The 25715-nt window shown below is 44.0% G+C and overlaps 1 protein-coding gene across 3 annotated transcripts in view; it reads left to right on the forward strand.

Moving 5' to 3' along the window:
- The first annotated feature begins 1592 nt into the window (after nucleotides 1-1592).
- COP1 (COP1 E3 ubiquitin ligase) overlaps nucleotides 1593-25715 on the forward strand; it is a 193050-nt gene continuing 168927 nt past the window's right edge. For 2 of the 3 annotated variants that reach the window (XM_073643375.1, XM_073643376.1), the window contains exons 1-5: nucleotides 1593-2057; nucleotides 5795-5854; nucleotides 14359-14456; nucleotides 15794-15858; nucleotides 18556-18675. In XM_073643375.1, coding sequence (XP_073499476.1) covers nucleotides 1783-2057; nucleotides 5795-5854; nucleotides 14359-14456; nucleotides 15794-15858; nucleotides 18556-18675 — 618 coding nt within the window. In that variant the 5' untranslated portion in view covers nucleotides 1593-1782. The remainder of the gene's footprint in view (nucleotides 2058-5794; nucleotides 5855-14358; nucleotides 14457-15793; nucleotides 15859-18555; nucleotides 18676-25715) is intronic. The other variant, XM_073643377.1, reaches the window with a different exon arrangement.

Below are 25715 nucleotides of genomic sequence, written 5' to 3' on the forward strand. Positions count from 1 at the left end.
CCAGGATCATATTCCTCTCCAACTAATAAACCGATGCCTCTTCCCTGTGCCAGTCATTGCACTGGTTGCCCATCCAATAGAGTTCAATATAAACTTATCACTCTTACCCACAAAGCTCTCCACGATTCAGCCCCGCCATACATCTCCTCCCTCTTCTCAGTCTACCACCCTACCCGTGCCATCTGTTCTGCTAATGACTTAAAACTAAAATCCTCCTTAAAGGGGTTGTCCAGTACTTAATATTACGCCCCCCTCCCAATGTATCCCCCCGGGGCCCCTAAGGATTTTTGTAATTACCTTACGTTGCAGATACTGCCTGTGAGTGGCGCTATAACTGCCCACTCACAGGCATCACGTGACCCCCGGCTGCAACCGGCTCTGACATCTGCTGATGTCACGACAAGTGCTGGCAGCAGCCGGGGGTCTCTATCTTCCGCGTTCCAGGTGGATGCCAGGCTGTGGGCGGGGTTACCCCCCCCCCGCGTCACACCCGGCATCCGCCACTCGCTCTGCCTCTCCCCATTCATTGGGAAAGTGCGTGGTGGATGCCGGGTGTGACGCGGGGGGTAACCCCGCCCACAACCCAGCAGCCACCACGGGGACCCCAGCGCTGAGTCACGCCTCACTTGTCGTGATGCCAGAGCGGGGTCACGTGATGCCTGTGTGCGGCCACCGATAGCGCCGCTCACGGAATTATCTGCAACGTAAGGTAATTACAAAAAGCCTTAGGGGCCCCGGGGGGATACATTGGGGGGGGGGGGGGGGTGGTAATATAAAGTCATGTACAACTTCTTTAATCTGAACCTCCCACTCCCGTCTTCAAGATTTCTCATGTGCTGCGCCAATTCTTTGGAATGCACTACCCAGGACAATTTTTTTTTCAAAATCATGTTCATCCCATCAATGCACTGATTAGCCTCTGCCTGTACTGTACACATACTGGCTGGCGACCAGTTCATGTAGTGCTATGTACTTACCCTATTTAGCATATTATGGCGGTATTATACAATATTTGTACATTTTACCTTTTGTGTCCCCCCTATTTCCTCATAGACTGTAAGCTTGTGAGCAGGGCCCTCACTTAATATCTGAGTTATGCTTATTTGGTAATGTCTTTTTGTCTGTTCAAGCCCCCCCCCCTAAAGTTGTAATGTGCTGTGGAATATGTTGGCGCTATAAAAATAAAAATGATTATTATTATTTTACGCTGCGGATTTCCTGCTAGCGCTGTTTTTTTTTTTTTGCTGCAGAAAAAAACTGCTGCAAATAGTGTGAACACGACCTAAGAGGTTTTGCAGCCTTCTGCTTGTACGGTGCCTGGTTTGGAGTGTTTTCCATCAGGAGCTGCTGCTGAGAAATAACATGCACCATATTTTTGTGACAATAAGAAAAAACGCTTAAAACAAACCCTCTGTCTGCATACTGCTTGAAGGCGGCAATGTCTACATTGCCGCTTATTTATGGCGCTTCCATGAATATGAGTGACTATGCTTTCTAACTAGACGGGGTTATGTCTGTGGAACCACAAGGCTCAGCAGAAATATGTAAATTCCACATTGATGCTTCGCTATCCGCAGTGTTTTGGCCTCTCTCCTTCGCCGTAGTTCCAGATGTGACGTCGCGCAGGGTGGGCGTGGCTGTCGTCTGGCGCCCCGTCTGTGGCCGGACGCTTCCGGTGTCGGGCTGGAACTGGCTCCTTGTTGACACTTTATTGTTCCCAGGTGGTGAACAGCGGAATGCGGCGGGCCTGAGCCGGGACGGTGCCGCCTAGCAACCAGCAAGATGTCCTCGGGCCGGCAGTCTCAGCAGCTCCCCGGACCGGGAGGAGGGACGGGCCCATCCTCGTCTTCTTCATCCCCCGCCCCGTCTAGCTCCTCATCCTCGGCGGGGCCCCTGAGACCGGTGGCTTCTAGTATGTCCAGGCTCGGGGTGACGGGTAACGGCTCGGCGCTGACCGGAAGGGCTGTGAGTTCTGGCCCCAGGAAGAGGCCTCTGCCCACCCCACTGTGCAACGGCCTCATCAACTCCTACGAGGACAAGAGCAACGACTTTGTGTGGTGAGAGCTGTAGGCTGATTCCCCCCCCTTCTATCGTGAGATGGTCCAGTCCTGCCCTCTGTGGAACTACAAGTCCCAGCATGCCCTGCTGCCTGCAGTGAGAGCTGCCTGCTGTATCTGTGCAGGAGCCTCTGCTGGGAGTTGTAGTTCCATAACTACTGATTTACACAACTGATGCCCTCACTGCAGGGTCCCCTGATGATTGCTGCTGATGCCACTGCACCTCCAGGTTTGCTGGTTTCCCGGGAGATGAGCAGCAACAGGCGCCTCTTATCTCTGATCTGATTGGTTCACACAGAAGAAAAAAATAATTGCAGATTTTTCCCAGGATCCGCTATAAAAAAAATCTGTGTTTTTATTAAAAAGTTGACGATGTGCACACCTCACCCACCTGCTGCTTCTGTAATACTCTGGTGTCATCTAATCCTCCGTGTCTGCAGGACGTGAACGTCTTCTTTCAAGGGAGTTGAAAGTAGTTGCTGAAAGGGGTCGTCCGGGCGTATTATATGAAATCTATATCGAATCAGTGGGGGTCCGACACCTCTGGTGATGGGGCACTAGTAGCTGCTGCTGATCAGCCCCTGTGCAGGAGATCGGGGGGGTCAGCAGAACCCGACAGCGGCGGCTCACACGTGACAGAGCTGCTCACCACCAATCTGGGGCTGCCCTTGTCATTTAGTAAGAGTGGCTTGCCCTATTCTATATATCACTTGGTAACATAAATATTTAGAAGTGGCCTAATCAACCCCGAAAGGTCCCAACTTTCTTGCAAAAGTCGGATTTGTCGAGTCTTTGCACTAACCCAGTGCTGCGATGTACTTTGCTGAGCTGTTACCACATCATTACAGCGGTTGCCGTTATATTACCGCGTAGTAAAGTACGTGGCAGCGCTGGATTAGTGCAAAGAGCGAGATCTCGTTCTATCACTGTGAGAGCGTTCATGGAGGGTTGTGTGACTGCCCCCCAACAACCTGGAAGCTCGGGCCTGACTTTGGCTGAGAAGTCGGGACATTCCGGGAACAGTAGGGCACTTCCGAGCATTTTTTTTTTTTTTGCTATATATTTTGAAAAAACAACAAACTGGGACTGTCCGCTCTTATTAAATAAAAAGGGCAGCCCCTGATTGGTGATCGGTGGATGGTGCAAGGTGTTAGGTTAATGAGATCGGTGAGGATCAATATCTTATGCCTGGAGAACCTTTTAATAGTAGCCAGATATATCAAGACAACCATCTCCTTTCTAAATGGGGAGTGAGCCCTTGGCAGAGGGAACAGCACGCCCAATCCTTCCTTTCCCAAAATCACCTGTAAGGGGGATGACTGTGTCTGCTTCGCTGAGTCTGACTTCATCTACTTGGCATCACTCGACAAGGACCTGATCGCGGCGGCATAGAGCACGTAGTCCTGTAGCCACCTTACTTTTGGGTTCTATTGATGTCTGAGCAATGGGGATGGGTCAGTGCATGTTTTTTATTTATTTACTTTTTTTGCATGTCTAGCTGTACTTTTTTGTTTGTTCCACTTTGGGGTACATAAGATATTTTGTTTGCTTTTTATTGCAGTTTTTGACGCAAGCACGGCAGCTGAGAAATATTGCCAGGTTTTTTTTGGCAACGTTTACCTTTTAGTCATTAAACCATTTTATTTTCATAGATTTCTCCTTTTGTGAACTGGGGAAAAGGCTGGTGATTTGAATATATTTTTAGTTTTATACCCTGTTGGGCCAGGTTTTAAAATAAAGGGATGGTCAACCACTGTAAAGAACCTCACTGACATCTTCATAGACATCAAAGAAGCTGTCATTTCAGATCCTTAGACCTGCTGTCGGGTCAGGAATTGCGTCCCATACACTAGCTGACTAATAGGGTCTTAGTTTGCTTGTCTGAACCAAATTTCCCATCTCCCAAATCAGATTTTTTTCACAGTTCATTCTGTCCATTAATAAAAACCTGCCATCTCCCTCTGAAAGCCATGAGACCAGCGTGTTTATAACGTACTGGGTCGGAGTGTTTCCATTAATGAGCAATATCCTGTTTACTTCTTGGCTACCCAGCGACAACTATGTCCTGATCCAGATGAACAATTCCTGGCATACTAGCATTTAAGGAGTTAAGTAACACAAGAAATCAGAATAAATCCACATTTTATTGTTCTAGTTCCAGATTTCATGCAATTATTAGTGTTGATAAAGTTTTTCTATTGGGACCCGATGTTTGAAAGACTTCATTCAGTTGAGCAATTTACTATGGGGAGGCCCAGGAGCTGCGCTCTCTGCAGGATCACTTGTCTGTCATTAGTTCAGCATTATTAGCGACTCGCTTACCCTGTTATGTCCCACAATAGGCTCATTTTCCCTTATTCAGCTGCTTAAACTCTAAATGACAATTTAGTATTAATGTCCTCTTGTAGCTGCAGAGTATTACCCAACCATTGCCCTTAGCCAGGCTGCCTGGCTGTTGACGGATCTATAGAGTGGCAGCTTGGGATGTGAACCTTCCCGCATCTTGGTATAGGAGCAAACCAGCACTGCAATAGTTATTTTATTTGGGAGTTACCATTTTTGCTTCCCAAATAAACCTTCAATTAAATGGATTCACAATTAACGGGTATCTGTCACCAGGTTAATGCTTACTAGTTTATAATATGGACCGATACCTGTCACTGCTGTAGTTTTGATGATCTGTTTTGTCTGCTGCAGCTCTGCTACTCTGCTTTCTGTGTACACTGTGCATAGGCAGAAAGATGCTATTCAGTGGTGGAGGCAGCGTTATACTGAGCTCATGAATATGGAGGATTGCATGGCAGGAGGCCATCACTGAGTGAACAAGAAGAGCTGCAGCAGATAATCAAGAAACCCAATAAGTGACATCCTGCTGGAATCAGGGTCTCTGTCCCTACATTATGATGCGCTTAGATGGGGCAACGTAAAACTGGCGGCAGAATTTAGTCGCACTCAATCAACCAGCAAAACTTCTGGCACCTCCTGTTGACTCTCTTAACCAGAGAAGAGAAGTGCCTGCTCTGGAGGACCACCTTTGTATCTTATGGTTGCCCATTTCTATGGGTAATCAGTGACTGAATACGGGGAGTGGGGTGCTCCTTTTAAAAAATGGTTGTAAGAAGTGTGTGGACTTAACGAAGATGACAAAGGCAGTCAGAAGGATCACCGATCGGTTTTACAAAAAACTTTTCACATGTTAGATTGACGTTGATTTTTGCCCTGAAATCCACATCAAAACCAATAACTTTATGTAGCCCTTGCAATGAAAAATTTCTGCTGGGGTTTGTATTCTGTAGTGCAGTAAAAATTAGTAGCTCACTTCTTTTCTTTCTGCAAATTCTGCACCAAAAAGCTGAATGACAGAGGATCTTTTCTTTCTTTGCCGCTGCAGCCCCTCAGTCGTAGATGCACTGCACATATCTGAGTACCGTCACCTGCCTGTCCTAGTCCTATGCTCCCAGAACACCCTTTCGCTGGTGGACATTGGCGCGTCAGTAGTTGTCCACGATCCTCTGGGCACAGGAGCAGGGGGTGACGGGCTTCAGAGACCTCCCATGGCTCCAACTGAAATATTTGTGGACAGGATACTTCCTTGTATCTAGGGTCCTGAAATCCCCATTGCTTTAATTGTATTAATGATGTGTGTGACGATATAAAACTAGAAGACGTTACACTTCCTGCCATTGATGCTTTTGTATCCTGCCTTTTTCACGCTACTTTTCTTCTTTTTCTTTCAGCCCTATATGCTTTGATATGATTGAGGAAGCCTACATGACAAAATGTGGCCACAGCTTCTGGTAAGAAGACTTTACTCTTTTAATTTTGTATTTCTCTAAAAAGGGACTGTCAAGGAGAATATGAGAATGGTGAGGGTCCGATACCCCCCCCTCCCCCTGTGATCGGGCTGTTACTAAGCCATTATAGAATATAGCAACCCCTGTACATTGCCACGGCCGGTGCTGTGCTTTATCTCCTATTCACTTGAATACTCGGCAGCGGCCACCAAGCATAGTACAAAGCCTCTGCGCATATCCGGCTTCTGCTGAAGTCCACATTAGCTGATTGTTGGGGGAGGGGTACAGGCTGTCAGACACCCCCCCCCCCCCCACGATCTCATATTAATGACCCATCCTATGGATAGGTAAATTAAGTCCTAGACAATCCTTTTAAAAAAAACGATCCATAACCCTAGTGATAAACTTAAGTTGCATTTCTTGCCTGCAATACCCCTTTTTCTCTACATTGCATTCCAGGTTCTATGGATCAGACTTTCTCAGTACTTTTTTTACTACAGGATTTTTAAGTGATTCTTACATTTATCGAGTAGCATTGAGTTTCTGATTTAGATTTATCAGTAAGTGAATAAATCTGCAGAGCCCTGGTCCGGCCAAGTCAGTATTTTGTTGCCCCTCCACAGAAGCCCTGCGAACCGCCTCCTACCTACTGGCATCTCTGACTTCTGTATTAGCTGGCTGATTAATAAAAACAGGAGCCAGGGATGCTGGAAGGTAGGAGGCGGCACGCGAGGCATCCGTCCAGTGACCTCAGAATACTGACCTGGCTGGACCAGGGTCCGGGGAATTTATTCACTCATATCTACTCTAACCAGCCGTAATCAGATGTACCAGTCCTGAGAGATCACGCTATGACGCCACATGCAGTGAGCCTAAAAGTCCATTATGGGTTTGTCAGTATACGGAGTACATGGATACGCACTGTGCACCTCTAGGCTAGTTTGCATGTGGCTTCCAATAATGTGATTTCCCAGTGCTGGAATATCTCTACTCTTACTACAAAAAGTAAATATAATATAAATGTTGTACTAGGACCTATGCAGCCTTGCCATTAGTTTCAGTAGTAAAACTTCCCATAGGTAGGACTTCAGATTTTGTGCCTTTTTCTGGCCTAAAGAGAAATTAATTTATGATCAGACAATGATTTTGATTTATATCAGGTTTTTCTATTCTTAAATATTTTTTTGCCAGTGTTTTTATATCCATATTACAATCTTTATTAAAAATGTAGAAATTGTCCTGTACTCGCCTTCCCTGGATCCACCGCTGCTGTTCCCGGTGTCTGGCATTGGCTCCGGCGCTGACGTCACTTCGAAATATATTTAAAAGGGAACAACCCCTTAAGACCTCACTGTCTATAATATGTTGACTGCGTCCCCTCCTGGTGCGCCACGCTCTTTTTAAACTTTTGAAGTCAGTGTGAAAAAAGTGAAAATTTTGAGCAATTTGCAAAGTTTTGTGGCACCAACAGCGGCCTATAGGGATGAATAACTGTAGGACAATGTTATTTTGGGGGCTAAAGATGTTTGTTCAGTGCCGAGGAGCGCACTGTATGGGTGGTGCGGTCACTTCACAGACCCACGACCAGGTCATTGATGGATTGTCTGTGGGGCATATATGTTCTGAGCCTGTGGTGAGGGCAGGAATCAGCTGCAAGATCTCATTTTGCAGATGTTGGATCCCCCATACATCTTGTGGTCACGTCCGTGGTCTTTTTGTTTTGGGTTCAATGGGGGTGGATGTCTAGACCATTTTCCAATAATTCTATAATGATACCATTTCTCTCTATTGATGTGCCGGCCAGAAATGCACTGTATGAGAAGGTCTTCTATTGACCGTTATTGGGAATTACAAGCCATGGCGTCCGGAATAATCTTCTTATTTTTTATAGTTCTCTTCGTTGTGTTCCTCTCCCAGGATTTCCTTTTTTTCTTGTTTCCCCTTTGTCTTTTTCTTTGGTTGGAGACGTGTAAACTATGTAAATTGATACTTGACATCACCACTAAGTATCTGGAGCTTTTTGGAAGCCGACAATTAGCGGATTGTCCTAGGACAATGGACTTTTGAGTATAGACGCCGTTCCCCGAGCCGAGTCAGTGTATTAATGTTGACGGAGTGCACATGATTGTTTGCATTAAACTGGAACATTCAATTCCTGGTTTCACAACCCTTTTTTTTTCGGTTTCCTTCTCTGTTTCGTACAACGGAGCCCACCCTTCCTAAAAGCAATTTTTTATCCTTAGATGAACTGTGAGATCCCACCGAGATGTACTGCAGACTTCGGAGCTCCAGAAATGTAAAACCTTTTTATTTTTTTCTTAGTGTTGACTGCAAAGAAAGCTGCATTGATAATCAAGTCAGTATTGTGCCATGGCTCTTACTGATGTGCAGTGAGGACCCTCAATCCTATAGCCTCTATCAGAAATAAAAATCCTCAAGCCTGTTTGTTTAACCCCATGTATGCTGAAATGGAAGCAAAAGGAAGCTTACCTTACCAAACTGTGCAGTCACAACCAAGACTGTTTAATGGGGTTGACCAGTTTCTAAAACCCATGTCCATGTATCTTAGTCAGAAATTCTAAGTTAAATGGAAAGAGAGGGGTGAGAGGCTTTGTTCAAAATCCTAATTTTTGGGCCAGGGTGTCAAGATTTTTCTCTTCTCATATCAAGCAGTATGAACGTTGCACCATTGCTGTCATCCTTGAGAGAATCAGGAAAAGTTGAGTCGGCACGTGATCACCAGCATGCAAATTGTATATGATCGATCATTTGACCACTGATCAAGCTGGCGGTACAGGGGAATCCTGACAGTGTGCCCATTGGTGAAGGTGAAGACTGGAAAGCCCCTTTAACAAGTGTGTCTCACACGGAGGACCTGTGCCGTCAGCTTGTTAGTTTGAATGGGCATTTTGTTAAGCAAGTTTATTACTATTGGTACTAGTAGATGAGTGAGGGTCTGACCCATAAGACCCGCGTGGATTGCTATAATGCTGGACCTGTGCCCCCTGAGAGGAACCACAGTCGTGGATGTGTGCTGTGGCTCCTCTGCAATCTCCAGTAGTCCCATGGAAAATGAACAAAATACAGACCTATATAGATTGAACCCCCCCATTCTGGCAATCATTGAGGTTCTGTCACGCACAGTGTAGCTAAGACAAAGTGCAACACGAAGGGATGAGGGGAAAGGGGAGTGGAGACCCTAGGCTGATCTAATATCACCCTGTCACCCCTACCGTCCCTATATTGGTTCCTTACCAATCGCCGAACAGGAAACCTAAGCCCTGTATATCCTTAGAGCTAGGTCTTGGATAGGGAATGGGGGGGGGTGAGCACTGGTCAGTCCCCACTAACAAACTGAAGACTACAAGGGAGACAAACACAGGGAGAAGAAACTTAGCTGGAGCCGACTTCAGAGAGATTACACCAAATGTCCTCCAAGCACCAGAGAGGAAGTAAGCCGACTGCAATAGATACAAGCCTTCACAAAGGAATGTGTGAATATCACCGACGCCTCCCTGCAGCAAACTGAAAGTATTTAAACACCCAGGGCAGGGTGTCAATCGGAGCAGGAGGGAGGTACCCACTGGATCCTAAAGTAAGACAGATTTAAGAAGACGTCTGCAATGACAAACGAAGTGATCTTCTGAAACCATCTGCAGAGCGACTGTCTGTTACATCTGATACACCCGTGACAGGTTCCTGTGGATATGCGATATCAGATAGCTGCTGGTCGCTAAGAGTCTTGGTAGGGTGATGCTTTGAGATCCATTTATTGTCAAAAGACCTTTCTAACTAGGAAGGATTGTAGGTAATTTCTTCTAAGAGGACTGTTGTAAATATAGTGGTGAAAAGTGGGGTCTTTTCTCTTCACTGGAGCGACCACCGGGTTTCTCTTTGGACTTGTCACAGGCGTTTATTGCAAGTTACTCGTTAGACAAGTGGGTGTCCTGATATCGAAGCCTTTTGCGTATGATTTTCATTTTTTTTTTTTCTATCTCTCCTTTTGATATACTTGGCTTATAGTTGAGCACTACGGGGCACAATCCAGTTTAAACATAGGGCATCGCTCAGTAACTGCACTGTATTTGGTGATACAACATGGCTTCAGTGATGTATGCAGCACGTACCTCCTATATGGCTGGTACTAATATTCATGACTATATCCCTTTCTGTATATTAGATCTTCAGAGTGGATAGATCAAAATATGACTGCTGTCTGCAAGCAGCGCAAGCTTTAGGGGGCTTCTGTTGAATGGGGGTTCTATGACCAGATTCTGAGTGGTCACCGCCTACCATTCGCTGTGCACCTGCCCAAACACCTTACATCACCAATCCTTAGGTCAGACTGATGGTAGCGTCGTCAGACCCCAACAATCAGCTGTCATTAGATCTAGTAGACAACGGGGTGCAAGCACTGAACACCGCTATACGGTGCAGCTCTATTCCCTGTGTAGTGGCTGGTGTAGAGCAATGCAGATCAGCTCATATTCTCTTCTTAAAGCTGATCTTCAGTACCCGGCAGCGGTCACTACACATATAACAGCTGCACACAGCGTACGCCCGGCCACTTTAGGACCTGCAAACAGCTGATCATTAGGGGAGCTGGGTGTCGGACCCACACCAATCTGATAATGACCTATCCTGTGTACAGGTTTACTTATCAATGTGCCTTACAATGGCTTTTGGCAGTTTCCCTTTTAATTACCAATACTCCGCTTTATTTCTGCAATATTTGAGTTGTAATAGTCTCCAGCATCTTTCCCACATGGAGGGTTAACTTAAAATCCATTTCCCGCTTTTAACTTAACGCTCCTGTGCTAAACATACATATGATTCCCAAGTTTCTGCAAAAAAAAAAAAAAAAACAACAAAAATCATCTAAAAGCGAACTGAGTGAAATCACATCCAGGTGTCAGTCTGGATGCATATCTCTGATACTTTTTTTTTTTTTTTACTTTAAAGACCTTTTTTGTAAAACTAATAGCAGCTGCCTCCCTGACATTGGAGAAGTTTTATCCCTGGACCGAGTCCATGTTCTGTGAGAATACAGAGGGGGAAAGATGTTTTTGTTTTTCCGCGGCTCATCTTAAGCCCTTTGTTACTAGCGGGGCCTCTTGGTGTTGTGGAGTAATGTAGTGTTGGCCCCGCTGCCGGTACACGGAGAGGACCTCTGATCCGGCTCTGCTTACTCCACTCTGCACTTCCAAACACTGTTCATTGTTCACAGCTGAATGGGACTCTGTTGTCGGCTGCGTTGCGCCGGGGACTTTGATTAAAGTAGCAGCAGTCTCTGTATGAAGTTTTACCTCTTCCCCGCGTAACTTTTCTGCTTTATGACCGTTGTGTGCAGTTTAGAGGGAGATCTTGGTCAGTACATTTATTTTAAGCCTCTGATCTGCACTGATAGGGTTGTTCACACTGTGGCTACCGAGGAGAATGGCTGAGGGTGTGTTAGAGACCATACATGTTTGGTAATGGTCAGCCTTTTTTGCCTCTCTCCTCCAAAGCATAGGCACTCTTGTCTCAGCCGGGCATACATGTGTTCTCAGTAGGGAGAGGGAAACGACACCAGCTTATCTTCTGCGAGATCCAAAGATCGGGCATATTGAAACTCAACGTCTGGAGTCAAGAAAGAGTATAAATATCTAACCCTTCCCTCTTAGATTGGAGGCTTCATATTGGGCCACCAGTCTTAATGAATCAGCCCCAAAGCGGTCTGACATCTGGCGATCAGTTTTTATATTTGGTTCAAACCCCATCTGATCATACATAAGTGGTCAAACGTGTTACATGGATGGGCCAGGATCAGCAAGAACTACTATTTGTTCCATAGACCTGTTCATTATGAGACATTCCCCTTAAAGGGTTATTCCCATCTCCAAGATCCTATCCCAGTATGTTGTAGGTGTAATAATAATAATAATATTAGCAAATATCATCAATTAGAAATGTAGTATAGTTCTTCTGATTAGCTATGTCTCTTTCCTCATGTGCTGGCATTGCAGGTCGTTGGGTATCCATGGTTACAACCACTAGCAACCAGCTGTCACTATATCAGTGGTCGTAACCATGGATACCTAAGGTCCTGCAATGCCTGCACATGGGGAAAGAAACATAGCGAATCAGAAAAACTATGCTAGATTTCTAATTGGAGGTATCTGCTATTATTATTGTTGTTTTTATTATTATTATTACATCTACTACATATTGGGATGGGATCTTGGAGATGGGAATACCCCTTTTAAGGACGCTGCCTTTTTTTTTTCCATTTTGCGCATTTGTTTCTCCTTCACCTTCTTCCAAGAGCCATAACTTTTACATTTTTGCATCCACATTGCCGGATGAGGACTTGTTTGCAGGTCAAGTTGTGGTTTTGAATGAAACCAAATACTTTACCATGTAATGTCCTGAAAAATGGGCAATAAATTCCAAGTGGTAGGAATAAAACAAAAACGCAATTCCACTATTGTCTTTTGGGTTTAGTTTTTTCAGCGTTCAGTATGCTGTATGGTAAAAATAACCTGATCTGATTCCTCAGATCAGTACAATTACGGCAATACCAGACTTGTATAGTTTTATGTCTTTAGTGGTTAAAAAAAATAAAGAACTTTTTCTTTTCCTTTTGGTTAAAAAAAAAAGTTCTATGTCGCCATCTTCTCAGTCCAATAACTGGTTTATATTTCCGTTGATGGAGCTGCGCAAGGGCTCGTTTTTGTAGGTACTATTTTGGGGTACATACAATGTTTATTTTATCGGTGGCAGCCAATTGTAAAGTTTTTTTTTTTTGGTTTTGTTTTGTTTTGTTTTATTCCCATGGGTTAATTACCTTCATATCTTGATGCAGCGGCACCAAATGTGTTTTGTCTTTTGGATGGGAAAACTTGCAGTCGTTTGATCGCTTGTTCTATGTACTGTAATATTTTAGTATTGCAGTCTACAGTCAAAATACTGACCGATGATTCCCTAGCCTTTGGCTGGACTTCACAGGTGTAACAAGATGGTAGTGATGTCTTCAGAAGTCGCCGTCTGCATCCTGTGTTCCTTCATGCACAGCCACTCGGCAAACATTTCAGTGCTGCCTTTGCGATTGTAAGTGGCATCTAAATGGTTAAGCAGCAATCTGAGCTAGATTAGGTCGCTGCTGTTAGAGCCATGTGCTGGCTGTATAGCACAGCTGGCTCCAATGTAGGACGTATATATACATCTTGGTGCAAGTAGGGGCTTGTTTCCTGTGCATCTGTCTCTCGCGTATGACCTCTGGATCACACACTTTATTTCATCAACTTTTTGTGTTCTGCCCGTCGTGGATTTGGACCCTTTCGCTCAGCGCTGTACAGAAGGGACAGTTGGATTTGGACCCTTTCGCTCAGCGCTGTACAGAAGGGACAGTTGGATTTGGACCCTTTCGCTCAGCGCTGTACAGAAGGGACAGTTGGATTTGGACCCTTTCGCTCAGCGCTGTACAGAAGGGACAGTTGGATTTGGACCCTTTCGTTCAGCGCTGTACAGAAGGGACAGTTGGATTTGGACCCTTTCGCTCAGCGCTGTACAGAAGGGACAGTTGGATTTGGACCCTTTCGCTCAGCGCTGTACAGAAGGGACAGTTGGATTTGGACCCTTTCGCTCAGCGCTGTACAGAAGGGACAGTTGGATTTGGACCCTTTCGCTCAGCGCTGTACAGAAGGGACAGTTGGATTTGGACCCTTTCGCTCAGTGCTGTACAGAAGGGACAGTTGGATTTGGACCCTTTCGCTCAGCGCTGTACAGAAGGGACAGTTGGATTTGGACCCTTTCGTTCAGCGCTGTACATATAGGTACAGTTGGATTCATATGTATGTACTCTTTGCAAGTATCCTAATTTTCTCCACACCGAGATGTCATGCTCTGGCTTTAGAGAGATTTCACGTTCACACGTTACAATCTTTATCACTTTAAGGCTATGTGCACATGTTGCGTTTTTTTTTCTGCAGCAAATCCTCCTCTTGGCAGTCAACCTGCCTCCAAAAAAGCAGGTTTTCCTGAGTTTTAGCTGCGTCGTTTGGTGTTTGTTTTTTTGTTTTTTTTACACTGCCTTTTCGTCAGTGTTCATTTGTTTCTTGTGCATGGTGATAAAGTTTAGTGCGGAAAAAAAATAACCTAATTCAACTGCAGCATGTTTTGGCACCAAAAACGCAGCAAAACCTGATACCTGCGCTTTTTCCACCACCCATTGTTTTCAATGTGTGAAAAACGCTAAAAGAAATGACATGCTGCATTTTTGCAAAAAACCAAGGCATTTCACAAACTACTGGGGACAAAAGAAAAATAAGCTGAAGTCACATAGACTTTGCTGGTACTGTAAAATGCAGGTAAAAATTTGCTAAACTTATGTCATCGGCTGCCGTCCTGCTGGTGCACCGCCACATGGCGCACGCTTTACACCTTTTTTGGTATCGACTGTAAAGAAACGTAGTTACTTGATATATTTTTAGCATTTGACAAATTGAGTATCTTGTGTCTCCTTACAGCTACAAATGCATCCATCAAAGCCTGGAGGACAATAACCGCTGCCCAAAGTGTAACTATGTGGTGGACAACATTGATCATCTCTACCCAAACTTCCTGGGTGAGTTTCGTCCTCGTCTCTTCTGTTCGTTTTCTTTTGCTGTTTTAGGCGTTATTTTTTTCTTTATTGGCAGACCACTGATTTTAAAGTTATCTCTAACAAGGTAGGTGACACCTTGCTGATCTGAGGGTGTCCGACTACTGGGACCCGCACCTATCGGCAGAACGGGAATTCTTAATGTCGGTTACAAAATGTTGTTCCATTCATTTTCTATGGGGCTGTCAAAAAACGGCAAGTACATCGGCACCATAAGGAATGAATGGGAGGACAGGTGGATCATGCACACTGCCGCTCCATTCTGCTGATCGGTGCGGGTCCCAGCGGTCGGACTCCCTCCAATCCACTGGATAGGCGATAACTTATTTTTGGTGGAAAACATCTTTAATATCTCCAAGCCAAATCCACCTAAAGGGGTTGTCCCATAAACAAGATAGATAATCAAGGGTCCAATAGCTGGGACCAATATTGAAGTTGTGAATATTTATGCTTACTACAGTTACATTCACATAGGGAAAATTAGACCCCCTATTCTCTAGATTAGTGGGATTTTTAGCAGCGATACCTTCAGCAATTATACATATGTCATTTTGTGAATGGGTGAGACATGATTTTATTGTACAACCCCAGTAATCCCACCACCCCCATATCAAATCCACTTTACATAAACACGCCTTTATCCCATGGGATAACGTAACCCTCTAGAGTTAGGGACAGCCACCGACGAGCGGGGGCGCCATATATAATTTTGTTTTTATTTTTCGATGATTGTCAGCTGGATCTGTGCTGCAATAAGAGGCTTTTTTGTAGAACAAGTCTGTTAGATAATCACGTTTAAAGCCCCCGTCACACTAAGCGAGATCGCTAGCGAGATCGCTGCTGAGTCACAAGTTTTGTGACGCAACAGCGACCTCAACAGCGATCTCGCTACGTTTGACACGTAGCAGCGACCAGGCCCCTGCTGTGAGATCGCTGGTCGTGTCGAAATGGCCTGGACCATTTTTTGATCGTTGAGGTCCCGCTGGGTAGCATGTATCGGTGCGTTTGACACCTTACCAACGACGTTGTTGGCGACTCAGAACTGAGACACATAGGCGTGCATTGGCCTTGCATCGTTATACAAGTCGCTACGGGTCGCCGTATCGTTGCTGCGTCATTGGGAAGATCTGACTCTTTGACATCTCACCAGCGACCACATTGCGACGCAGCAACGATCCCTGCCAGGTCGTATCGTTGTCGGGATCGCTGTAGCGTCTCTAAGTGTGACGGGGCCTTTAGTACCTTAGATACAATGCCTCGGCTTCTCTCCGTGAGTCACCTCGTGTTTGTGTTTCTTTCAGTAAATGAACTTATTCTCAAACAGAAGCAGAGATTTGATGACAAGCGGTTAAAGCTGGACCCATCGGTAAGATGTGAATAACGCCTCTCTAAATGGAAGTGACACAGGTTATCTAAAAGCAATCACACGGGTCGCGCTCCTCTGATAGGCGCCGTGTGCCGGCCTAACTTTACTCCAAGAAGTAATAGTTCTAAGGCAGAAGAAATTACCTAAAGTTTTATAATGCGGCCAGCAGAATACTATTTCGTTGATTTGTCGCTTCCGTTCTGAAAATGTAATATCAATGCTCCGAGGAAGATGACGGGGATGACAGAATAGACATGGCCTCATCGGCTGAGATTTTCATTAAAAGGATTTCATGCAAAAAAAAAATATAAACGATTGTTCAGAAGTAGCAGAACATACTTGTTTGCTTTCAGTGAATAGAAACAATCGGGTTTCCATCCAGGGGGCTTAAGTCGCCCTAACTGCTCATTGGGGATCAGTCACAACATTATTGAATATCTTTTATTTCTTTAGCAGCTGACAATTGAATATAATAACAAAAAAAAGAGGAATACTTGCCAGTTCCCGACTATTAACAGATTCCTTGCTGCAGTCCGTCCAGACAACTATTAGCTGCATATTATAACCTTAGTTGTTGTTTGGCCCCAGGAGTCAGGTGTGAGTACCCCATGGCATCAGTAAACTCCTTTACAGTCAAGCACCTAATATTAGGTAGGTCTCATTCATGTGACTAAAACCTCACGAGTCATGGGCTACCTTTTGAAGGTGTCCACCATTAAAGGTGTTAGCCAGTCTTCTGATACAAGTGTGCAGTCACTGCATGTGATTTCTGAGTGCTGACAGCGTGCGTCAGGATTCAACGGTATTGTCGATGAGAGTGGACAGTTGTGTGACTACAGTCACATACTGACTAGACTTGATCGGTGTCTCAATACACTTGTATTGAGATAGGACATCTAGTCGGCACGTGACTGCTTGTATGCAAATCGCATAACTGCGGGAATGTGACTACCCTCTCTAATCGGCAATACCTGTGAATCCTGACCTTTCGGATTCTGAAGTCTATAGCCGCGTAGTGACTAAACACTTTTACCAAAAGACTGGCCACGACTTTAACTTTATTTCAGCAGATGTGCTACCGTGGTTTTTGTGTGGGATCTTATCAGATGGGCCTCTGACCTTCGCTCCCCTCACAAGTTAATGATCCTTGAATGCCTTTGGCCCGATGACCGCTGTTCCATCCTTAGACGATTGTTGGTAGTTAGTATCCACTGTCTAACATCACCACCCCACAAGATCTGCCGATTTTGAAATGCGCTTTCATTACAATTTGTTGAAGTCACTCAAACCCGTTTGTCTATTTTCCCTGCTTCCAACACATCGTCAAGAACTGTTTCCTTGCTGCCTAGTATACCCCATTATATCAAGATAACTAATGTTACTGACTTTACCAGTCAGTGGATTGTACGGTGAGACCATATGGTGAGGCTAGCTGGATGGCAAGTGACTGTGTGATTTTAAAACAATATGCTGGAGTTTTGGCTGAGTGGCCAGTTGCTCATTGTGCTCTTGCCATTAAAGGGGTGTTCCCATCTCCAAGATCCTATCCCAATATGTAGTAGGTGTAGTAATAATAATAATAGCAAATACCTCTAATTAGAAATGTACTATAGTTCTTCTGATTAGCTATGTCGCTTACCCCTTGTCCATGGCATTGCAGTAGCTTAGGTATCCATGGTTACAACCACTCATGTAATGAGTTAGTTGTTATTGGTCGTAACCATGGATACCTAAGCTACTACACTGCCCGACACATAGGGAAAGCAACCTAGCAAATCAGAAGAACTATACTGCATTTCTAATTGGAGGTATTTGCAAATATTATTATTATTATTACACCTCCTACATATTTGGATATGATTTTTGGAGATGGGAATACCCCTTTAATCTCTTTGTTAGTCAATATATTTTCACATGGAAATGACGCTATGGCAGAGAATTACACATGGTAAAAAAAAAATTGATGAAATCTACTTGGGAGAAGCCATCAGAGGACTAAGCATCTCGGATGATTAGGCAAAGGCCGGTCCATGGTGCTTTCTCCCCTCCAGAGCCCCTTGGGTGACGGGCTTTTTTCCCCTTTGCACACACAGGAGACGCAGCATTTCAGAGTATAACATATAGGGCTGCAATTACTCAGCTGCTTGTGGTTCAGGCAGTATGAATCAGATGACTGGTTCCCTTTAATAGAAATGCCAAGTAGCTGAGACTGTAATTAAAAGTTGCATTTGGCTCCACTAATACACGATCCATTATTCGCATCGGCCTTCTTCTTTACACTGGCCGTAATGAACCTTCGTCATTTTTCTACCAGGAATTGTTGAACTTGTCCTTGCAGCGTTCAGATTTCAGGATTGAATGGGGTTGGAGAGCTCCAAAACAAACAAAAAAACGTGCCTACCGCAGATCAACATAGGGAGCACGGCCTGACATTTGCTGTGTTAGCCGAGGAGCCGGCTGCCATTCTGCAAAATGTGAAGGTGTCCTGTTGTTGTAGACGCATCCGGTCACCTGCCAGGAAAATGCATCTACACAACAGATGCGAATTAAAGGTCGGATTGTCCTGTAACGTTACTAATAACGTTTTCTATGAATTCTCATGCTTTTTGTGTTGGAAGTTGCAGATTAGGTTAATATAGATCTGTTAGCAAAGAAGGAGGTTTCATCCGGTCCAACCTTTTCTCTTTACTGTCCCAGAACGGTCACCGATGGCAGATCTTTCAAGACCTTCTCGTAACCGACCAAGATAATCTGGATCTGCCCAATGTAAACCTGATGCTTCAACTTTTGGTGCAGAGGAAGAGGCAACTTGAAGCAGTAAGTATAAATAGGAAGTAGCCCTTTTCCTCTCCTTTTAATTAAAGGGGTTGTTTGGCGGGTACATTTTATTTATAAAAGGGTCAAAATTATTTGAGTTCAGCGAAAGGATTTACAGGACCCTGAACTAGCGGCCACACCGGTACCATGGGTTGTGTCGCAAGTAATCGCGGGGCTTCCTAATCTAAAGAGGTGCTTGGGATGCTGAGGGTAATGGAAGGTTCAAAGTGCTCTGGTCCGTCAGCCATGAGCTACCAACATGGCTGATGGACCAGGATCCTGGAAATCTTTTTACCCCAGTCTTATCAGAAGGACTTACAAATATAAAAGAAGGCACGATCCTCTTCACCAACTCCTCCACTGCTCCTGTTCCAATGACTATTGGGTCCTCAACCGGTCTCTACATCTTGGTATCTCTCAACGCAGGAAATGCGACCACTCAGCCAATCAGTGTGTCAAGAGAGACCAGGAACTAAAGGCCCTTGGTGAACTCGCAGCAGGGGATTGGTGAGGTGAGCTTGACTTTTTTTTTTTAATCTGCCATCTTCAGTCCTGTATTCCTTTTCAAAGCCCCTGATGAGCAGTTTGTAGCCTGATCCAAAGTTCCGATTTTTGTAGGAGTGTCTATCCCTGTAATATAGGCTGGATGTGAGCTCTGTATGTATCCAGGGTGCTGCTGTCCTCACTTGCTTTCATGTATCAGCACAGCTTCTATCCTGGACTTATTTGATTTTTAATGTGCTGTTTTCTCTGCCCTCCCTGATACTTTATTCCCTCTTTATGCTGTTGAAATTTGTATGCAATCCTTTCCCTGCTGCCTTCTCAGGAGCAGGAGCGATAACTGATTTGTAACATTTTTCCAGGCCACTCTACAGCCGCAAAATTATAAAGTTGATTAACTTTACATTTATTAATGAAGTGCATGCATTTGGGCTAAAAATCCTTTGTGAAATTGGGATTCATTAAGCATTTTGCACAGTTTGCCTTCTATAGCCTCTGTGTTTCACTGTCTATTGTTGACTTACAAAATGATTTAACTAGGAATCAGTCAGTGAGCTCTTCCCTGACAGGGAGTTTGTAATAGTTTTTAGCTCTTCTTTTTTTTTGTCTGAGCTCATCTCAGCTGATTACCAAAGACCACATCAAAGTTGATTGTATATGAAAACTGCTTGTAAAAGCTGAACTGTGCAGAATTTTTTTTTTAAATTAAACCCAATTGCAAAAATCATTTTAAGCCCCAAATAAATGCATTTAAGAAAAAAACAAGTCCCCCAAAAGCTAAAGTGGATAACCTGTTTAACAAAAGACTGTCTTCAAGAAGTGTTGGATTGGAGATGACTCTGTTCATTCTGTCCCATTCTAAACAGCAAAACTGATAAATGATCTACAGAGAATAGGAAGCGCCATCGTTCTTTCACCGTTTCGTAATGTGAATCTAGAACACATCTTTCGGTAATGTGAATGGCAGAATAATAACTGCATTTTAGAGTATTTTACTGGATTTTGAGGCCTTCTGTATGCAGGATTATGGTATATGAAACTAACGGAGAGGAAGCTGTCTTTAGTAGTGTTATGTGCTGTCTGCATTTTGTAAGACCGGGCGACCCTTTGTTCTCTGCTGTAGGGAGCACCTGGAGGACTGGTTTTGTGGACTGATGACACTTGGGTGACTGCGGATCTTTCGTAATGTTCTCCAGGTGCCATAATGGTGCAGGTGTATTCCCGACAGTAGAGCGGAATTTTTGTTTTTAAGTGGGTTTTCCAGAAAAACACTTCTAGGTCATGTCGATCTGACATACGATAACAGTTTGTGAGTTATGAGTTTGTCGGTCAAGTGTCCAGGTTTTTGTCTTGCCTGGCTCTCAGCCCATGGTACAGTTCCAAATATCTTGAGTGATCTTTCAATCGCAGATTACCTAAAAACCCATAGTCCTGCTCGTGTAATCTCTCCATAAAGCCAGGGGCCTCACCGATATGGCCGGTGGTTTAGCTTTTATGTATGTCATCTGATTCTAAGAAAAACCTCACTGAATTTGCAGATCAGAAATGGCTAAATATCTCCCCCTTTTTTGTGTGTGCCATTTTGGAATTTTTTTTTTATCAATATTAAAGAGGTTGTATCGATATGATAAATTTATATAAATAAAAAAACTGTGATCCCAGATAAAAAGGAAGAGATCTATGAAATGATAAAAACTTTAAAGTGCCTCTACAGGAAAAACAAAAACCTGCATATGATAACAACTGCATAAACCAAAAAAGGGGGCTACATCCCTGTAGATGTACACTGTTACACCATGCTAGTGCATATCTATCTATCCCAGCCATTCTACATACATTATTGAGGTTTGCCCTGGTCTCCAAACTGCCGTAGTGATCCATAAATTGCTAGGTCCCCCATAGCATCTACTTCAATATGGGTAAAAAGGTTACGTAAACTCTGGGGTTTAACTGCCAATGTGGATCTGTGCCAAGTGTAGCAGGCTAATGTAACCCTCTATCCCGACGCGCGTTTCGCCTCGCATGCTTCTTCCTGAGGACGTCAAGCGACTACATCCGGCCAGTTTTGCCCCTACAGGCCTACAAACTTCTAGAGACAAATCTTTCTGTTAACAGAATTAGGGGGACCGCAGTTTGAAAAAAATGCCACTGGCCCAAGCATTGACCGCACGTTCACCCCAGCAAGCAGGAAGCCAGGAGGCAAAGGAAGGGTGCGCTCCTGAAGATTTTTGAGCTTGCTAAAAACTTTTTAGCGCCATGCAAAAAATCGTACTGATCATTGTTTTTCTTCACTGGTTGTATTTCCAAAGAAGGTGGCGGTGCCCCCGTTTGTCTCTTGGCAATCCCCTTCAGCCTAACGAAGATTGTCTTGTGGAATTGATAAAGAAGCTCTCTGTCCCGCTTGCGTGCCGTGCCAGTAACAGAGCCTCCCTCCACAGCACATATTGTTCAGCTCCTCTGCCAGGACGGCCGTAAAAATATTTTGGCCAAATATCACAGCAGCAAGAGGGAAAAATAATATAATCTTCAGATTAAATTTAGCTTTTAAAAAAAAATAAAAATACGAGGTTGACGGCAGCCCTTACATTCTGTCTATTAGAGCCTGAAACAGGAGTCTGCACCAGGAGGGTAAAATGGGGGATACACACGAAGTTAGGCGATCAGTGGTAACTTCTACGCACACTCGGCTAAGCAAAGTCTGTGTTGTAACCTTTGGCCAAAACTGATAAACAGCCCTGATAATCGTCATTTACTGGCAGCCCCAGCGCGTGCAGTTTTTTTTCTTATTTTTTACTTTTGTTCTATTTATTTATTAAAATATTGTGATTTTGAAGGATCATCACATTATCTCCCCTTAATTGTTTTTTTTTCACAATACTCTTACATCTAAATATGGTTTTTATGTTGTGGGTGAAAGTGTTTATAAGAGGAATGGCCCACGGTCCTTTGACCTGATAAATGGCAAATCAGTTTTTTTGACACCTACTCCGTAACCAGTCACTTATTGACGGTTGACATTTCGACAGTCAGTTGAGCCGGTCTCGAGAAACTTGACGGGGGGACCACTTCTAGTAACGCTGTGACTGGGATTTTAGGAAGCAATTTACTCTAAATCTTTTGTTCTTAACCCCTTAATGACCAGAGCATTTTCTGTTTTTGCATCTTTATTTTTTGCTTCCCTTCTTCCCAGAGCCATAGCCTTTTGAATGGGGCAAAAAAAGGGGTGATTTTAAACTTTTTTATATTTTTAAAAACTATTTTTTTCCACTTTCTGCATGCTTCAATGGTCTCCATAGGAGACTAGAAGCTGCAGTTATCTGATCGTTTCTGTTACATAGAGGTGATGAGTAGATCGCCTCTGTGTAGCAGAAATGCTCACTCGCTATGAGCGCCGACCACTGAGTGGCGCTTATAGCAGGCGAGACATGACAACCACAGGCGTCTGCTGCAGACCCCGGGTTGTCATGCCCATGGATCGGTGACCCGCGATCATGTGATGGGGTCACCAATGGGCGGGGCTAATGCTGCGATTCCAGTGCGGCGCTGTTAAATGCCGCTGTCAGAGATTGACAGCGGCATTTAACTAGTTAACAGCCGCAGGTGGATCGCGATTCAACTCGCGGCTGTTGCGGGCACATGTCAGCTGTATAAATCAGCTGACATGTGCCCGGTTCAGCATGGGCTCAGCGCCAGAGCCCCTGCTGAACCGGGGGTGATGGCCTGGGGCGTACTAACATGCCCTAGGCCATTAAGGGGTTAAAGTAAATATCTAACTTTGCCGTCAGGTCATTTTTATTTTCGGGTCCAAAACTTGCAATTTGGACAATAACCGACTGCAGTCACGGAAGTGGAGACAACGAGCCCGAGAAGTCCAAATGGTTGTGCTGTAATCGAGGCAGAATGACTTGATTGACACCCCGGTCCTTAGAGACGTCGGTAAAACCATATTGGCTGGGATTAGGCTTGATTTCCCGGCATGGTGTCCCTACCTTGACTGTAGTCCCGCCATGAGCAGTCTTTAAAAGGATATTTTCATAATTTAAGTCATTATCTGTCCACATCTTCATCAGTCCTATGTAGAATAAACGACGGGGAGGTGGCCACCACTCCATTTCGATGGGCCACCTTCCCCGCTACCTCTTCTAATTAGTAGGCCAAGCTCTGTCATCGTAGCTCTATGGCATCGCGCCAGTGCCAGGCCTACTAATCAGAAGAGATGCCGCAGGACGGACAGCCATGGACCACTGAAGTGGCCTCTAGAGAAGGGTCATGCAAATCTTTTTTTTAAAGTCTACTATATATACAGTACAGACCATTTCATGACTATGAAAATTGTACATTCACATTGAAGGCATCAAAACTATGAATTAACACATGTGGAATTATATACGTAACAAAAAAGTGTGAAACAACTGAAAATATGTCTAATATTCTAGGTTCTTCAAAATAGCCACCTTTTGCTTTGATGACTGCTTTGCACACTCTTGGCATTCTCTTGATGAGCTTCAAGAGGTAGTCACTGGAAATAGTCTTCACTTCACAGGTGTGCCCTGTCAGGTTTAATAAGTGGGATTTCGTGCCTTATAAATGGGGTTGGACCATCAGTTGTGTTGTGCAGAAGTCTGGTGGATACACAGCTGATAGTCCTACTGAATAGACTGTCAGAATTTATATTATGGCAAGAAAAAAGCAGCTAAGTAAAGAAAAATGAGTGCCCATCATTACTTTAAGAAATGAAGGTCAGTCAGTGCGAAAAATTGGGAAACCTTTGAAAGTGTCCCCAAGTGCAGTTACAAAAACCATCAAGTGCTACAAAGAAACTGGCTCACATGAGGACCGCCCCAGGAAAGGAAGACCAAGAGTCACCTCTGCTTCTGAGGATAAGTTTATCCGAGTCACCAGCCTCAGAAATCGCAGGCTAACAGCAGCTCAGATTAGAGACCAGGTCAATGCCACACAGAGTTCTAGCAGCAGACACATCTCTACAACAACTGTTAACCACTTCGCGCCAGAGCCTGTTTTTGCCTTCGTGACCAGGCCAATTTTTTCAATTCTGACCACTGCCAGTTTATGAAGTAATTACCCTGGAACGCTTCAACGTATTCCCCTGATTCTGAGATTGTTTTTTCGTGACATATTGTACTTCATGATAGTGGTAAAATTTCTTCGATATCACTTGCGTTTATTTGTGAAAAAATCGGAAATTTGGCGAAAATTTTGCAATTTTCAAACTTTGAATTTTCATGCCCTTAAATCAGAGAGATATGTCACACAAAATAGTTAATAAATAACATTTCCCACATGTCTACTTTACATCAGCACAATTTTGGAACCCAAATTTTTTTTTGTTAGGGAGCTATAAGGGTTAAAAGTTGACCAGCGATTTCTCATTTTTCCAACAAAATTTACAAAAACATTTTTTTAGGGACCACATCATATTTGAAGTCACTTTGAGGGGTCTTTATGACAGAAAATACCCAAAAGTGACACCATTCTAAAAACTGCACCCCTCAAGGTGCTCAAAACCACATTCAAGAACTTTATTAACCCTTCAGGTGCTTCACAGGAATTTTTGGAATGTGGAAGAAAAAAATTAACATTTAACTTTTTTCACAAAAATGTTACTTTAGACCCAATTTTTTTATTTTCACAGGGGTAACATGAAAAAATGGACCCCAAATTTTTTTGTGCAATTTCTCTTGAGCGTGCTGATACCCCATATGTGAGGGAAAACCACTGTTTGGGTGCACGGCAGGGTTCGGAAGGGAAGGAGCGCCATTAGACTTTTTGAATGTAAAATTTGTCTGAATAATTAGCGGACGCCATGTTGCGTTTGGAGAGCTCCTGATGTGCCTAAACAGTGGAAACCCCCCACAAGTGACACCATTTTGGAAACTAGACCCCTTAGGGAACTTATCTAGATGTGTGGTGAGCACCTTGCACCCCCAGCTGCTTCACAGAAGTTTATAATATTGAGCCGTAAAAATAAAATTTTCACATTTTTCCCATAAAAAATGTTTTTCATTCCCTAATTTTGCATTATCATAAGGGTAACAGGATAAATTGCACCATGAAATTTGTTGTGCAATTTCTCCTGAGTACGCCGATACCCCATATGTGGGGGAAAACCACTGGTTTGGTGTACGGCAGGGTTCGGAAGAGAAAGAAGCGCTATGTTGGCTGGGATAGGCAGCAGACACCATGTCACATTTGAAGAGTCGCTGACATGCCGAAACAGCAGAAACCCCCACAAGTGACCCCATTTTGTAAACTACACCTCTCAAGGAATTCATCTAGGGAAGTAGTGAGCATTTTTTAATTTTTAAATTTATACCATTGGGCAGTGAAAAAAGCATAATTATATTTTTACCACAAAAAAATGTTTTACCCTCAGATTTTACATTTTCACACAGGGCAATGGGTAAAAATGGTGCCGAAATGTGTCACACAATTTCTTCTAAAAGTGTCAATACCCCATATGTGGCTGTATCGTACCACTTAGCCATACGGTGAGATTTGAGGGGGAAGGAGCGCTATTT

Source organism: Phyllobates terribilis, unplaced genomic scaffold (assembly GCF_046119375.1).
Source record: "Phyllobates terribilis strain yellow unplaced genomic scaffold, ASM4611937v1 Scaffold_8__6_contigs__length_399053987, whole genome shotgun sequence".
NCBI lineage: Eukaryota > Metazoa > Chordata > Amphibia > Anura > Dendrobatidae > Phyllobates > Phyllobates terribilis.